The sequence below is a fragment of the Xyrauchen texanus genome, chromosome 27 (assembly GCF_025860055.1).
Source record: "Xyrauchen texanus isolate HMW12.3.18 chromosome 27, RBS_HiC_50CHRs, whole genome shotgun sequence".
NCBI classification, from domain to species: domain Eukaryota; kingdom Metazoa; phylum Chordata; class Actinopteri; order Cypriniformes; family Catostomidae; genus Xyrauchen; species Xyrauchen texanus.
The window spans coordinates 14953597-14967347 of NC_068302.1; the positions used below are offsets into that span (position 1 = coordinate 14953597).

General features: G+C 35.8%; 2 protein-coding genes across 3 annotated transcripts; both read left to right on the forward strand.

Moving 5' to 3' along the window:
- Positions 1–707: 707 nt before the first annotated feature.
- Positions 708–9798, forward strand: unc119.1 (unc-119 homolog 1). The gene is made up of 5 exons (XM_052095142.1): positions 708–1011; positions 1373–1486; positions 4249–4351; positions 4788–4960; positions 7153–9798. The coding sequence occupies exons 1-5, from the start codon at positions 786–788 to the stop codon at positions 7263–7265; spliced, it is 729 nt and encodes a 242-aa protein (XP_051951102.1). The 5' UTR covers positions 708–785; the 3' UTR covers positions 7266–9798.
- Positions 9799–10685: 887 nt separating this feature from the next.
- On the forward strand, positions 10686–13685 carry c27h12orf43 (chromosome 27 C12orf43 homolog). Of its 2 annotated transcripts, XM_052094047.1 has the most exons (6): positions 10686–11057; positions 11182–11212; positions 11295–11393; positions 11479–11558; positions 11774–11864; positions 13237–13685. In XM_052094047.1, exons 1-6 carry the CDS (start codon positions 10964–10966, stop codon positions 13577–13579), a joined length of 738 nt encoding a protein of 245 aa, XP_051950007.1. In that variant the 5' UTR covers positions 10686–10963; the 3' UTR covers positions 13580–13685. The 2 variants fall into 2 exon arrangements, with proteins under 2 accessions (XP_051950007.1, XP_051950008.1); XM_052094048.1 differs by lacking the exon at positions 11295–11393.
- The last annotated feature ends 66 nt before the right edge of the window (positions 13686–13751 follow it).

Here is a 13751-nt window from a genome sequence, read left to right on the forward strand (position 1 = left end):
AAAAAACCACTATCAGTAGACAAGCCTTGTTGAAAATGGTTCTCGTAGATGTCTGTGGCTTTGTCATCAACAGACATGACTGGACTGAGGAGATCATTTCAACTCACTGATTTGCAGCAAACATATAAAGCGAACATTATTACAGGTTTGATATTAGTCATATCAATATAATAATTGTATAGCTAGGAATTGTTGTGTATTTATGATGCCTTTGTGTCATACTTTCGTTTAATTGTCTAATCTGTCAAATCTAACACAACAGTCTATCGGCTTTTTGCCACCACTTACTGCGCATGCGCTGGATTTTTTTGTAAACAATAGTATTGGTCTATGCAACAAAGTGGAATCGTCTGAAAGTTTAATTCTTTAAGATTGAAATAGGTACGCCCCTGGTGGGCACCCTTTTTATTATTTAAAGTATTTAAATTATTATTTTATCTTTTTTTTTGTCCACATTTTTCAGCAAATATTGATATGTGCGATTAATTCGATTGAGTAATAGGTAAATTACGTCAAAAAAAGATAAGTCAAAATGTATCATTTGACGGCACATTTCGAAACAATTGATTATATAAATGAATAAAAATATAATAATAAAAAACTTAACCCGGAAAAAAAATCAATAACGGTAACCATAGCAACATTCTAACTCGTACAGCCAATCAAAGGCCAGAGCTTTCAGCGTATGTTGTCCATAGTGACGCGCTACGCCATCTTGCATGCAGCGAGACTCGGTCTCTCAGTTCGCGCTTTACCGTTACGACAACAAGTGAAATTTTGGAGAAATGAGCAGCCAGAACTCTCGCAACGAAACGGCGACCGCCGCCGTTAACGGCTCCGATTCTACAGCTGCTGTTTCCCGAGAACGGAAAACCGGAGGTGGTGTTCTGAAAAGACTGAAATCGCGACGAAATCAAGTGGACCGACGGCCTGTAACGGAGGAAGAGCTGCGGGCGCTGGCAAGAGACATCACTCCGGATGAAGTTTTGGGACTCCGGGCGGTCACTCGCGGTAAGAGCTCGGAGACCGCACTGACACCTAATTTATCTTCAGATAATCTGAATTCAATATTTCATTTCAGTTACAGCATCCTTTAAATACTTGTGTTTACTTAATATAGTAACAGGGCCAATCCATGTCAGGCATTTTTAATAATGAGTTTTCAGAGAGAACTTTGCCTTAATGTCTATATTAAAGGTAGCAAATCAAGAATTGTGGTTTTCATTAGTTCAGTTTGATTTAGCCTGTCATGTCTCAGAAGTCTGAAAGCTTTCTAAATACACAGTATGTGTGTAAATTCAGAGATTATTAGTCTATTTTCTCCCCATACTATGTAATCTTTGAAAATACATGATTTATTTTTCATCCACAGACTATTTGTGTAAACCAGAGGACAACATCTACGACATTGACTTCACACGTTTCAAGATCAGAGACCTGGAGACTAGCACAATACTTTTTGAGATTGCCAAACCTCCACACTGTGGTATGCTTCATTGGTTTGTGTTCAAATTAAAGGGATAGCTCACCCAAAAATTAAAATTCTCTCATCATTTACTCACCATCATGATATACCCGATGTGTATGACATTCGTTCTAATGCAGAACACAAACAAATATTTTTAGAAGAATATCTCAGCTCTGTAGGTCCATACAATGCAAGTGAATGGTGGCCAGAACTTTGAAGGTCCAAAAATCACATAAATCAACATAATCGTAATCAACAAGACTTCATTGGTTAAAACTATATCTTCAGAAGAGATATGATAGGTGTGAGTGAGAAACCGATACATATTTAAGAAATGTTTTGCTTTAAAGTGTCCTTCTATGTGCATGAATTATGCAAATCGTCAAAAACAAAAGAAGTACCGTATGTGAAAGTGGAGATTTATAATAAAAAAGGACTTAAATATAGATCTGTTTTTCATCCACACCTATCATATAACTTCTGATGATATATAGTTTACCACTGGAGTCGTATGGATTACTTTTATGGTGCATTAGCTATAAAATGGCATATTAAGCTAGAAAATTATAGCTTATATTATTTACATTGTATAGAATTTATATATCATAGTAGTACTCCCTTGCTACTGCCTTAAAGCGATTGTTCACCCAAAAATTATAATTCTCTCATCATTTACTCACCCTCCTGCCATCCCAGATGTGTATGACTTTCTTTCTTCTGCTGAATACAAACAACGATTTTTAGAAGAATATTTCAGCTCTATGGGTCCATCAATCGCAAGTGAATGGTGGCCAGAACTTTGAAGGTCAAAAATGCACAAAGGCAGCATAAAAGTAATCCATAAACTCCAGTTGTTTAGTCCACATCTTTAGAAGTGATATAAGTGTGGGCGAGAAACAGATACATTTTTAAGTCCTTTTTTTTTTACAATTAATTCTCCTCCATGCTCAGTAGTTGGCAATATGCTCAAATGTTCTTTCCTAATTGGTTGTGCCTCAAAAGTATAGAAAATGTCTATTATTCCTCACAAACTTTGCTTTTGTGACCAGGACAGTGATATTTTGAAATTTACTTATGAATCCAAATTAACATGTATTTATACGAAAGTAACAAAAAAATTACTGTAAAAGATTTAGAAGCAAGTCGTTTTTTGAGATTTACGATTATATTGTAAATCACTTTCACGAATCAGCCCCCAAATGTAGTGTCCCATCAGGTTCTCGTTATACTGTCCTTGGTAGCGGCATTCAAAGTCCAGTATATCCTGATGGAAGCGCTCACCTTGCTCCTCCGGGTACGCTCCCATGTTCTCCTTGAATTTATCAGTCTCAACAAGCTCCACATAGTTTTCAGCCTTTTGATTGCCCAGGAAGTCCTGAACCACTGTGACAAAGCTGTTCCAAGCTGCTTTCTCCTTACTAGTGAGCTTCTTGGGGAATTCATTGCACTCCAGGATCTTCTTTACCTCGGCTTTGACCTTTGCCTCAGACAGCTTAGAGAGGAAGTCTTGAAGGTATTTGAAGGCTGCCGACTCCTTATCTAGAGCTCCTACAAATTGTTTCATAAGGCCCAATTTATGAGCAGTGGTGGCATCAGCACCTTCCGGGGGTCCACCAGTGGCTATCACTTGACGTTGCTCCTCCCCACAGAGAACTTGGTCAGCTGTGGCCAGTCCCACCTGTGATAGTGCACATTGGTGTTCCTGTTGTCCCAAAGCCAAAGATAGCAGGGAAACTTGGTAAAACTGCCTTGGAGACCCATTAGAAATGCCACGATTTTTAAGTCTCCTATGACCTACCATCCGTACTCATCATACTTCAAGACGTCCAGCAAGGTCTTGATATGTATACACTTAGGCAGCTGGAACTAAACTGAACTGGTGGGCTTAAGGCTCCTGTGTTTATACTACTATTTATATTACTGGAGAGTTTCAGAAGTTACTCCAAGTTTACTCAGCAATGAATCTATCTCGAATGTTCTGGAAAATAGGTACATTGCAAAATATCACTGTCCTGGTCATAAAAGCAAAATTTGTGGGGAATAATAGCCATTTTCTATACTTTTGAGGCATGAGCAATTAGGAAATAAAACTTAATTCCCAGCAACCAAAACAATAAAAAATATTTTGTTGCATGGTGTAATGTGATAGCCGATAAACAAAAGATGAATAATGTGGAGATTTATTGTAAAAAACCAAAAGGACTTAAATATTGCTCTGTTTCTCAACCACACCTATCATATCACTTCTGAATATATGGATCCACTGGAGTATGGATTGCTTTTATGCTGCCTGTGTGTGCTTTTTTTGAGCTTCAAATTTCTGGCCACCATTCACTTGCGATTGATGGACCAACAGAGCTTAGATATTCTTCTACAAATTTTAATTCGTGTTCAGCAGAAGAAAGAAAAGTCCTAAACATCTGGGATGGCATTAGGGTAAATTATCAGAAAAAATTTTTTTTTTGGTGAACTAGCCCTTTTACAGGCTTTAATTCAATTCCTTTTTGTTAAGTAAATATTTGTATTATTAATAAATATGACCAGGACATTTTATTGACTGGTTTCATGACAATCACCCAGGTGAAATTCAAGAGACGGAACAAACATTTCACCCAATTCAACCAAAAATGTAATAGTTCTTTGAGTATAATTTTATTTTTGAGCTTCACTCTTAAACTTAATTTGAAGGTGTATCTTAAATCTAAGTAGGCAAATGTTTTTGAGTGTGTCGAAATAGAATTGTTTGCTCATTTACTCTTCCTAACAATGTTATTTTTTAGATATTGATGAGGACGATGAGGAAAATGTTGACATAAGTGCTGGGCGTTTTGTTCGTTACCAATTCACGCCGGCATTCCTTATGTTACGCACAGTAGGAGCCACGTAAGTCCCAGAACCTCTCTAATAAGGATTGTCTTATGGATTCATCTGCTTTGTAAACAAACCTCAGAGTGTAAAAAATTCTATCATGACGGAATAAATCTCATGCTTCTAAACAAAGGAGCTGTGTTGTCATCTGCTGCAAATACTTGAGCAATGTTATTAGCCAAATTTCACAGAAGTCATTAATAAGTCATCGTCATGATTTGGTTCAGTCATTCTATCACTACGGCTGTAAACATGAGCAGACTTTGTTCTGAAAGTATAGTTGATAGTCAATTAAACAGACAATTTATAACAATTACAGCATCAGGAATCTCTTGTGTTTAGTTATAGACAAACTGAACTCAATGGGCTTGTATTGCAAAGTTTAATCAGTTTATGCAATGGTGTGTAGAGGATTATCTCACTTATCTCTTATCCTTTCTCATTCTCTCAGTGTGGAGTTTACAGTTGGCGATCGGCCTGTAAACAACTTCAGAATGATTGAGAGACACTATTTTCAAGACCGCCTCTTGAAGAGCTTTGACTTTGACTTTGGCTTCTGTATCCCGAACAGTCGGAACACGTGTGAGCATATCTACGAGTTCCCTCAGATCCCAGATGACCTCAGTAAGTGTTCTCAATTTTGACAAACTATATACTTTGCTAACCCAGTGTGTTGTTTCTGCATCACCAAGTGGAATTTCAAAAATAATCACTCTTTTCAAACAGATTCCAGAAATATTCCCCCATCTTTTATTTGTTGTACAAAATGTACAGTCCAACCCCAAATTGGCCAAATGTGTTGCTGTGTCAGGCTAGATCGGTTGCTCAAAAAAAAAAAAGGGAATGTTCTGATAGCACCACAGTGCCATTGTTGCAGTTGTAGTAGAAATCAACGTATAAGTTGTAGTTGACCATAGTAAGCTAGAATATGTGAGATTGTAACATAAAATAATTACTAGGACTGGGTATGGATACAGATATATCAACACAATTTGATTCCAGTTTTGATTCCATTCTGATTCATTTGTGTATATTTCAGTATTTTGCTTGCGTATGAAAGCAATTTGATGATTCTTAAATCAACAGTAAAGTAAACAGTCAGAAATAAAGTAAAAACAAAGAAACAATTTACAAGCAATAGAACAAATAAAAACAAAAGAACACAGAATATGATAGCAGTGCTTTAAGTTTTTAACAGCATTATCAGTTATTCCAGTAAACATTCTGAAATTTAAAAATCAAACAACTTAAATTGCTGATCTTCAATGTATGATTTTTATACATGAATGCCTTTTAACCCTTTAATGCATACCTCGGGTCTTTGCTGACCCAGGATCTCATTCAACTCCCTGTACCTCATCTATTTTTTTTGGAGTATGCCCACTCGACTTTGGTCTGCTGTTTGGCCAAAAAAAAAAAGTTGCATACTGTATAAGTCATTGGACAGCCTTTAGCTTTGATTACGCCACACATTCGTCGTGGCATTGTTGCGACAACCTTATGCAACATCACAACATTTATTTCTGTCGAGAGTTGCTATAATTTTTGGCCGAGATCTTGTATTGATGACGGGAGAATCGAACCACTCCGTAAAGTCTTCTCCTGCACATCCCAAAGACTTTCCATGGGGTTAAGGTCAGGACTCTGTGGTGGCCACTTCATGTGTGAAAATGATTCATCATGCTCCCTGAACCACTCTTGTTGTTAGTTGTGCCTCTATTTAGACTCAAAATTGCCTGAGAAAATACATATGTGTAGATTATGTGGAGGGGTGGGTAAAAATATAGATTTTCTGATGCATCGTGTTATATCATCGTGTATATATATATATATAAATATATATATATATTGATTGGTTGGTTGGTTGGTTGGTTGGTTGGTTGGTTGGTTGGTTGGTTGATTGATTGATTACAAATATGACAAAAATGATGAAAAACTACAATTTATATTTTCATAATGTACCTAGATAGAAGGTCCCTTGTATAATTAACAGCATTAGCTGGGAGATCATTTCTTTCATATATAAGCAAAAGGGACTTTATAATGGAAATATACCAGTATGAATAGATATTTACATTTAGTCATTTAGCAGATTCTTTTATCCAAAGTGACTTTTCAAATGAGGAAAATAGCAAGCAATTTGTCATACAAAGTTCAACAACATCTGCAGAGTTGTACTGCCAAGTTTTCATGGTGGCTGGAGTAGTAAAGGGAAATCGAATTGGAAAAAGCTGTATCAATACCTAGCCCTAATTATGTGTTGCTCAATATGTGTTTGACAGTCTGTTGCATCTCATAAAATTTCAGTTGGAAATAATGAATCCTATTCTAGATTTGCTCTATCATCTCTTTGATATATGAACAAATACGACTTCAAAATAAATCAGAATGTATTCTATTCTATTATTTTCTTAAAGTCTTGTGAATGTTTTGAAAATTTGACACCTTTTGGATATTTTGTAGATCCATATGTGATCGATGTATGTGCCGGGTCTCTGAAGACCTGAGCATGTAATAACGTTTGGCGAAACACCCATGTATTTAAGGGTTAAAGTTACCAAAGTTATCCAGCCTATACTGAAGTTATTCAGTTTTTAACTGAAAAAGAAAATCTGGCACAAAATGGTAACCAATTGCTCTGTTACAAGTCACTTATTGACCTGACTTTGTCAGACATCCCATCTATCCCATCAGACTTCAGACCTCTGGTGCTCGGATAGAGGAGCCAGCATTACATGTTTGTGTCATAAAAAACCCAAGAACTTTTAAACAGATTTGTAACTCTGTGTACTGTGGTATTTCTCTGTTTCCTGCAGTTCGATTAATGATTGAGCACCCATACGAGACCAGATCAGACAGCTTTTACTTTGTGGACAACAAACTCATCATGCACAACAAGGCAGACTATGCTTACAATGGAGGCCAGTAGTGCCAGCAAGGAATCTGAGAATTGTTTGTTGGAGTGACTGTGAAGTTTTGCTTGGATAGTGTTTGTGTGGAATACGAATGCAGGCCCACCCCTCACTACCAACACACGGTGTTGTCACCAGCATTACGATATGGCACCATCAACCCACCCAACTGGAAATGACCATCCCTCCATGAAGTTCCTGCATTCCACAGACTGCATAATCTACTTGTGGGTTTGGCAAAAAGTGAAGCCGTTCTCTTCTTGTGTAATTGCCTTCCAGTTTTAGGTTGACAACAAAATAGGAGATTTTAACTACACTTGTAAAGTTTTGTATTTTAATTTCTACACCTACCTACCTACCTTTTGTCTTGATTTTGTAAGATTTAATAATCTCTAAAGAGATGTAACCAACCTGAATCTTGAATATTTGAGTGAGGTCTTTATAAAATGCACAAAAAAACTTACTGTTTCACTCCAAAATATGCTAAAATTAAGCAATCCTGCCATTTATATCTTTGAATAAATACTGTCTCACTTTTTGTGATGGTTATTAAAGGAATGTTCTGGGTTCAATACAATTTGTAGCACCTCGAAAAATAATTTTGACTCATCCCTTATTTGTTTTTAAAAAAAAAAAATATCAGCAAAAGATGCTGTTACAGTAAGTCGCTTACAGTGGCAGTGAATGGGGCAAGTCTATAAACATTTAAATACACACAGAATTATAGCCACAATACGTAAACATTATTAGTGTTAACATTCTTTTAGTTAAATAAAATCGCTTGCAGGGTCTACCTGCATCATGTCGTCATGGCAATTAATACAGATAAGGTTAGTAACTGATTTTATCACACTAAATGTTTACGTCTTTTGATTATACTTTTGAAACGGTGTGGATTTGAACATTTATGCGCTCGTACTATTGGGTTAATAGGACATGTGTCTTTGTCATGTATGAGGGCATTTCATGTCACACTCAGCTGTGTGACTACTGTGCACACAGAAAACATTTTTCACTCAGAGCAGGATGTGTCCTTCTGCATCTTTCAAGCTACTTAGCTTCTCTCAGAGCTTTGATGTTTACCTTTGATCTAATTCAACCCAATGTTAAATGGTGGCTGTGATTTGCAAAGTGATAGGTGAACATGTCAGGAACATCTTGCTGTTGGGTATAGCTACTGGATGAGACAAAAAAAATATATAAAGCAATTGCGAACCATAATTGTTTGAACCCTTGGCCTCATCTTAAATATTATGTTTGAATTGGTCACGATCAAATCATCCACATTTTGTTTTCTATTTTAAATGGGTTTACTCCATTTACAAACATGTAAGTTCATAACTCTCAATCTGTTTACAGACTGTCAATTCTCAACTGGAAGGTGACTTGCTTACATTCTTAAGTGTCCTTAAGAAAAAGTGGATGTAATAACAGTTTATTAAGTATTTGTGGTTGCATATCTGTCTTAATGCCTTACTCAATTGTTAAAGCAGTGGGTTATATGGACCTATCTATGTTAATGCCTTTTTTGACTTGCTTGAACCTCAAAGGAGTAAATTGCTAAACAGCTTTTAGTCCATAAATTAGATAAGCCTAAGAGGCATGATTAATTTTTCAGTTTTATGGCTTTGGCTCCATATTTCTGCAACTTCCATATTTCTTCTTAAGTTCCCCCTTTTTAGTAGATTTAAATGATGTTTTAACCCAGAGTTACTAAAAGAGGTAATGAAGCATCATTGGTGTTTTAAAATTGGTGACTGATATTATGGCAATGGAATATGAACATTGATTGGGTGGTTTTATTAATAACATTTGCTTTATTCCAAATGCTTTAAAATGTTATTTGTTGTGTATTGTGTAAACTGGAATACATTTATTGTCTTTTTCCTTTCAATGTATTATACTGTGTAAAATAGGAATTCTGTCCCAAGTGGCAGGGGGAATTTTGTTCAGAGAGACAAATAAAACATTTGATAAATTATCTGTTTTATTCAAAGCTTTTTCCTCCAAATTTAGAGTGTGACAAGGTGTCAAGTTACTTGGACAGTTCTTCAAATGAATTTGGTTTTTATTGATCAAATCATTTAATAAAAGATGTAAGTCCTGCTTTGTACATGCCTTTTAAGTAAAAAAAAAAAAGATTAATTAACAGCATAATTAGATGGATTTTAGCCATTTAAACACATTCTTTTAAAGTACTGCAATCTTATTGTGTTTTTGTTTTGTTTTTCACTCACAGTACCAGCATTTGTTTGGTTTGTCAGTCTGGAAGCATTAACACAAAGTTTCAATTTCGCCTGATTTTATTACTGCTCGGTCATATACAGTGTCTTACTATTTGGTTTGCTGTTTCACAACTCTGTATGTAGTGTTTCTCTTTTTATACTAACAGGTCTGATATTGTCTTCCCTTGTTGAAGATTTTAATGAGTGAAAGAACAGCGTAATTTCAATAGATGCACTGATTGAAAAGTTATGTATTTTTTGTTGTCTTGAGTGTTAAGTAGTTAATATGTAGTTAATATAAACTCAGCAAATAAAGAAACGTCCCTTTTTCAGGACACTGTATTTTAAAGATAATCTTGATAATACTGATCTTTATTGTAAAGGGTTTAAGCTTTTATTTGTTAGTTCAGTGTAGTTACAGTTTTCAGTGTCGAAAAAATGTAGATCAGTTCTGTATGCAGTACCACCGCTCCCTAAATGCAGAGTTCACAGCCTATGTAGGGCACCACGCACAGAAATGCTGTCTGTTCATGCTCCAGTTGTCAATCACACATTCGGCAGAGCAAAAGGCATTTACATTTAACGTGGATGTTTACAAGGATTTATACAGTTATTGCTTATGAGAAATGCAGATAAGAGATATTTAAATATGCATAGTTTCTGTTTTCATTACAGTTCAATTATTTGTTACAGTAGATTTATCCACTCTCATTTAAATTTTCCCCTTGCTTTAATTATGGTTTAGCTTATAAATCAATTAAAAAAAATACACTTTTAAACCTAAAACTCTGGCAAATTCTATCTGTATTATCACTGCCATATATCACATTTTAAATTTACTGTACTTGCATTTTTAAAAATAGTATTTCACCACTGAGCTAGCATTGGTTCTCTTACAATGTAATCAGTTATGTATCTAAATGTAAATAAATTAATTGAAAAAAGAATGAACAAAGAATCACGGTTAGAAAACGGTTAGTGATGTTAAGAAAACGGTTAGTGATGTTAAACAAACTAAGATCTGACCAGATTTATTTATCTTTATAAAACAAATTAAAACAACGCAAACTAGGGCCATACATACATATAGGGAGTGAATAAAGCAGTATGAACAGAAAAGACTTTGTGAAGTTCCTGCAGTGGAGTGATTCAGCTCCGGTTCAACAGGGGGCAGTAAAGCGCTGAATGGTCAACGGAACAGCGCTGTTTTTTTTTTAAACATGTGGAACATGCTGAAGACTGCGCTCAAATGTGTATATTTTAACAGCCACGCTACATTTTCTAAATATGTGAATCCACTGTACGTTCAACGTTATTAGCTGTTGTTTCTGAGGGGGCGCAAATATTCTGCTAACCAATCTTAGCCAAATTAATTCGTAACATGTATCACTAGTCGTAACTTTTTGTGTGAATGCTTCAAACTACCGGGGTTGCTCTTGTCTGTTTATTAAAAACATAAGGTACTTGTGACGGACAAATATAACTGAACAATGTCAGAAAGCAGCAGTGAAGATGAAAACTCGGACAAACTGAAAGAGGCGGTGTGGAGCTTTGGATCAGTGGATGTCAAGATCAATAGTAAAGGTACCACACTATCCTTAAGGAGATCCATGTACCCTTTCTGTCTACCTTGTTAATAGTGTCACTAGCCAATTTAGTGTTGACGTGTTGCATGAACTTATTTATTTGTTGTTTTTACCCCACCTAGATGGAGCCAGCAACAGCAAACAAAGTCATAGGTGAGTTCAATTTGAACATGCTTCACTTTGAGATTTCAGAATTTTTTGTTTTGTGAATAGATTTGTTAACGTTGTTACACAGAGCAGACGTTTCAAAACATGAACATGATGGTAATGAGCTCGGGACAACCCCGGAGTTCAGATCACATGTGGCAAAAAAGTTAGGAGCCTTGTTGGACGGGTGAGACAAAATCCCAGTTCTTTGCAATTTTACATATTTTCTTGTTTGTAAGTGCAAACTCTCTCCTTGACGCACACAACATTAGGTGCATTTCAGAGGTGTTTTCAGAGCCTGATCAGAAACCTGGTCTGTCTGAAATCAGAGAGGAAGAACACGATGAAGAAGGTGACCAACTTCCTATAATATACCGATTGCTGCTACATATTTCATAGTAGTTGATTTTGCATGTTCTAACTAATAAGATTCAGCTAAGGACTTCTTCTCTCTTCATTAATGCACATCTGGAACTGCCATTTAAGTTTTAAAAGACAGTTTTACAATAATAAAAACATACCAACAACCGTTTTGAACTGAGACTTGTTTCTTGTAATTTGCTGAAGGTTTCCTTCTTTTCACAACATCTGTTCCTGGAAAATGGATGGAGCAGTCACCACCTCCACCCCCTAAAAGAAGACCAATTCCCAGCTCTAGGTGAGTTTGACTCTTGCTTGTGATAGTACATAGACACTTTTTAAGGGTGAATCCCACGGAAACATGTCCGGGTCATATTTCACCACATGATCAATAGAAAGAAAAAGAAATTACGTTTCACATTAAGAGATTGCTAATTTTCCATTACTATTGTGCTGTTTCTTGTTGGGACTTTTGATAAAAAATAAATAATTTTTAAGGCTGGGAAACTCATAAATTTCTACAATTAATAGTTGACTGTTTTAACATGTTAAAAATTGATATAAATGCAATATCTGTTTTTGTTTTTTTCTTTCCACTTTCTGAAACTTTGCTAATGTTTTTCTCTACTTCCTGTTGCTAAAGTTAGCATATATACATTACCAAGAGGTAACTACTCGACTCGACTGAACATCCTAGTACAGAAACTGATTGTGAAGCGGTGCATGCTTATTCATTACGCGCAGCATATGTCCCGGGTATAATAAACACAGGAGCGGATTTACTGTATGGAGAATGGAGACTTCAGCCGCAAGTGGTGAGCCAGGTGTGGGAGAGATACAGGAAAGCTGCCCAATCTCTCCAAATAGCTTGAAAACACTCACTCATCGGAACCGGTGTCAAAAGCGAAACCACTTGAGCGCGACCCAGTGTGTGTGATAGAGACTGAACGGCAGCCAGAGAAAATAATAGTTTTGCGATTTTAAGCTGCAGCATTCAATTTGATTATATATGTTTGTAATGTGTCTTATAATGCATTGGTAATGTACACTTAAGTTTATCTTGCCAATACAGTTTGATATAAATCGAATCTGCCCATGTGATTCTATTATTAAAAAAAAGTCCACCTGGAAATGGAAGAAGATTTGGCCTAACCTTTAATTACAGCATGTCTATGGATTTTATAGCATGTAAACATATACTTGAATCAAAGATTTATACCTGTAAAAATGTGTCTAACTCTGTCCGCAGAAAAACAGACCATTTTAACATTTAAATCATTAAAATCAAACTAATTTCTTGCAAGATCTTCGAGACAAAGTATGAAGTACATTTATTTATGACTATATTTAAATTTTTGTTTTAGTCTACTGTGATTTATCACATTTAATCCCAGAAACGTGCCGTTTTAAGTTTTTTTTTTAACCGATTCACAGCCCTATTAATTTATTTATTCTCAATGATTTTCTTTACTGTAAGTCAGGCAATTCAACTGTACCATAGTATTATTTCAGTACTGAGAAATGAGGGGTTATGTGTTTAATTGTCATGTTAATGTCACAATGTAAAAAATCTCCTATGACCCTGACATGCTCTTGACGGACTTCATGTGATTCTTTATATTATGCTGTATTGTGTTGTGAATTAATCTTGTTTAGCATTCTTTCTGCAGTGACAGCGACAGTGAGATGGAGATGAGGCTTCGAGAAGCTGCTGTGTCTCTATCAGACCTCCTCGGTCCTTCAGCCCAACCCCTTACAGAGAAAATGGAGGAGAAAAGTGTGACAAAAGAACAGCCACAGACAGAAGATGAAACTGAAAAGAATATAGACACAGTCCCAAAGAAGAAGAAAAGAAAAATGCTGAAAGAGCAAAGTGAAGAGAATGTAGCGGAGAAACAATCTAATGGAAAAAGAACAGATGAGAAACCAACTGTGGTAGAGAATTTGGCAAAGAAAAAAAAGAAGAAAAAGAAAAGGATAAAGTTGGAGGAGGGAGGAATGGACAAATGTTGATTGAGACTTTATATCGTGCATTTAAACAGAAGTTGAAATGACTTGTTCTAGATGTATTATTTTACGATTATACAGTAACAGTTGACTGCATTGAATGCAAAGAAAACCTTTTTCTCACCAAGAATGACCAAGTTTTCATGCCCCCCAAAAAAATCGTCATTAAAGTTTATTT

What these genes read in the sequence shown, in the direction of transcription:
- unc119.1 (XM_052095142.1), top strand. Translation starts at nt 786, where the DNA reads ATGAGCAGCCAGAACTCTCGCAACGAAACGGCGACCGCCGCCGTTAAC. An exon ending in ACTCCGGGCGGTCACTCGCG is followed by an intron (nt 1,012 to 1,372) that starts GTAAGAGCTCGG and finishes TTTCATCCACAG; the next exon opens with ACTATTTGTGTAAACCAGAG. An exon ending in TGCCAAACCTCCACACTGTG is followed by an intron (nt 1,487 to 4,248) that starts GTATGCTTCATT and finishes GTTATTTTTTAG; the next exon opens with ATATTGATGAGGACGATGAG.
- c27h12orf43 (XM_052094047.1), top strand. Translation starts at nt 10,964, where the DNA reads ATGTCAGAAAGCAGCAGTGAAGATGAAAACTCGGACAAACTGAAAGAG. An exon ending in GGAAGAACACGATGAAGAAG is followed by an intron (nt 11,559 to 11,773) that starts GTGACCAACTTC and finishes AATTTGCTGAAG; the next exon opens with GTTTCCTTCTTTTCACAACA. An exon ending in AGACCAATTCCCAGCTCTAG is followed by an intron (nt 11,865 to 13,236) that starts GTGAGTTTGACT and finishes TTCTTTCTGCAG; the next exon opens with TGACAGCGACAGTGAGATGG.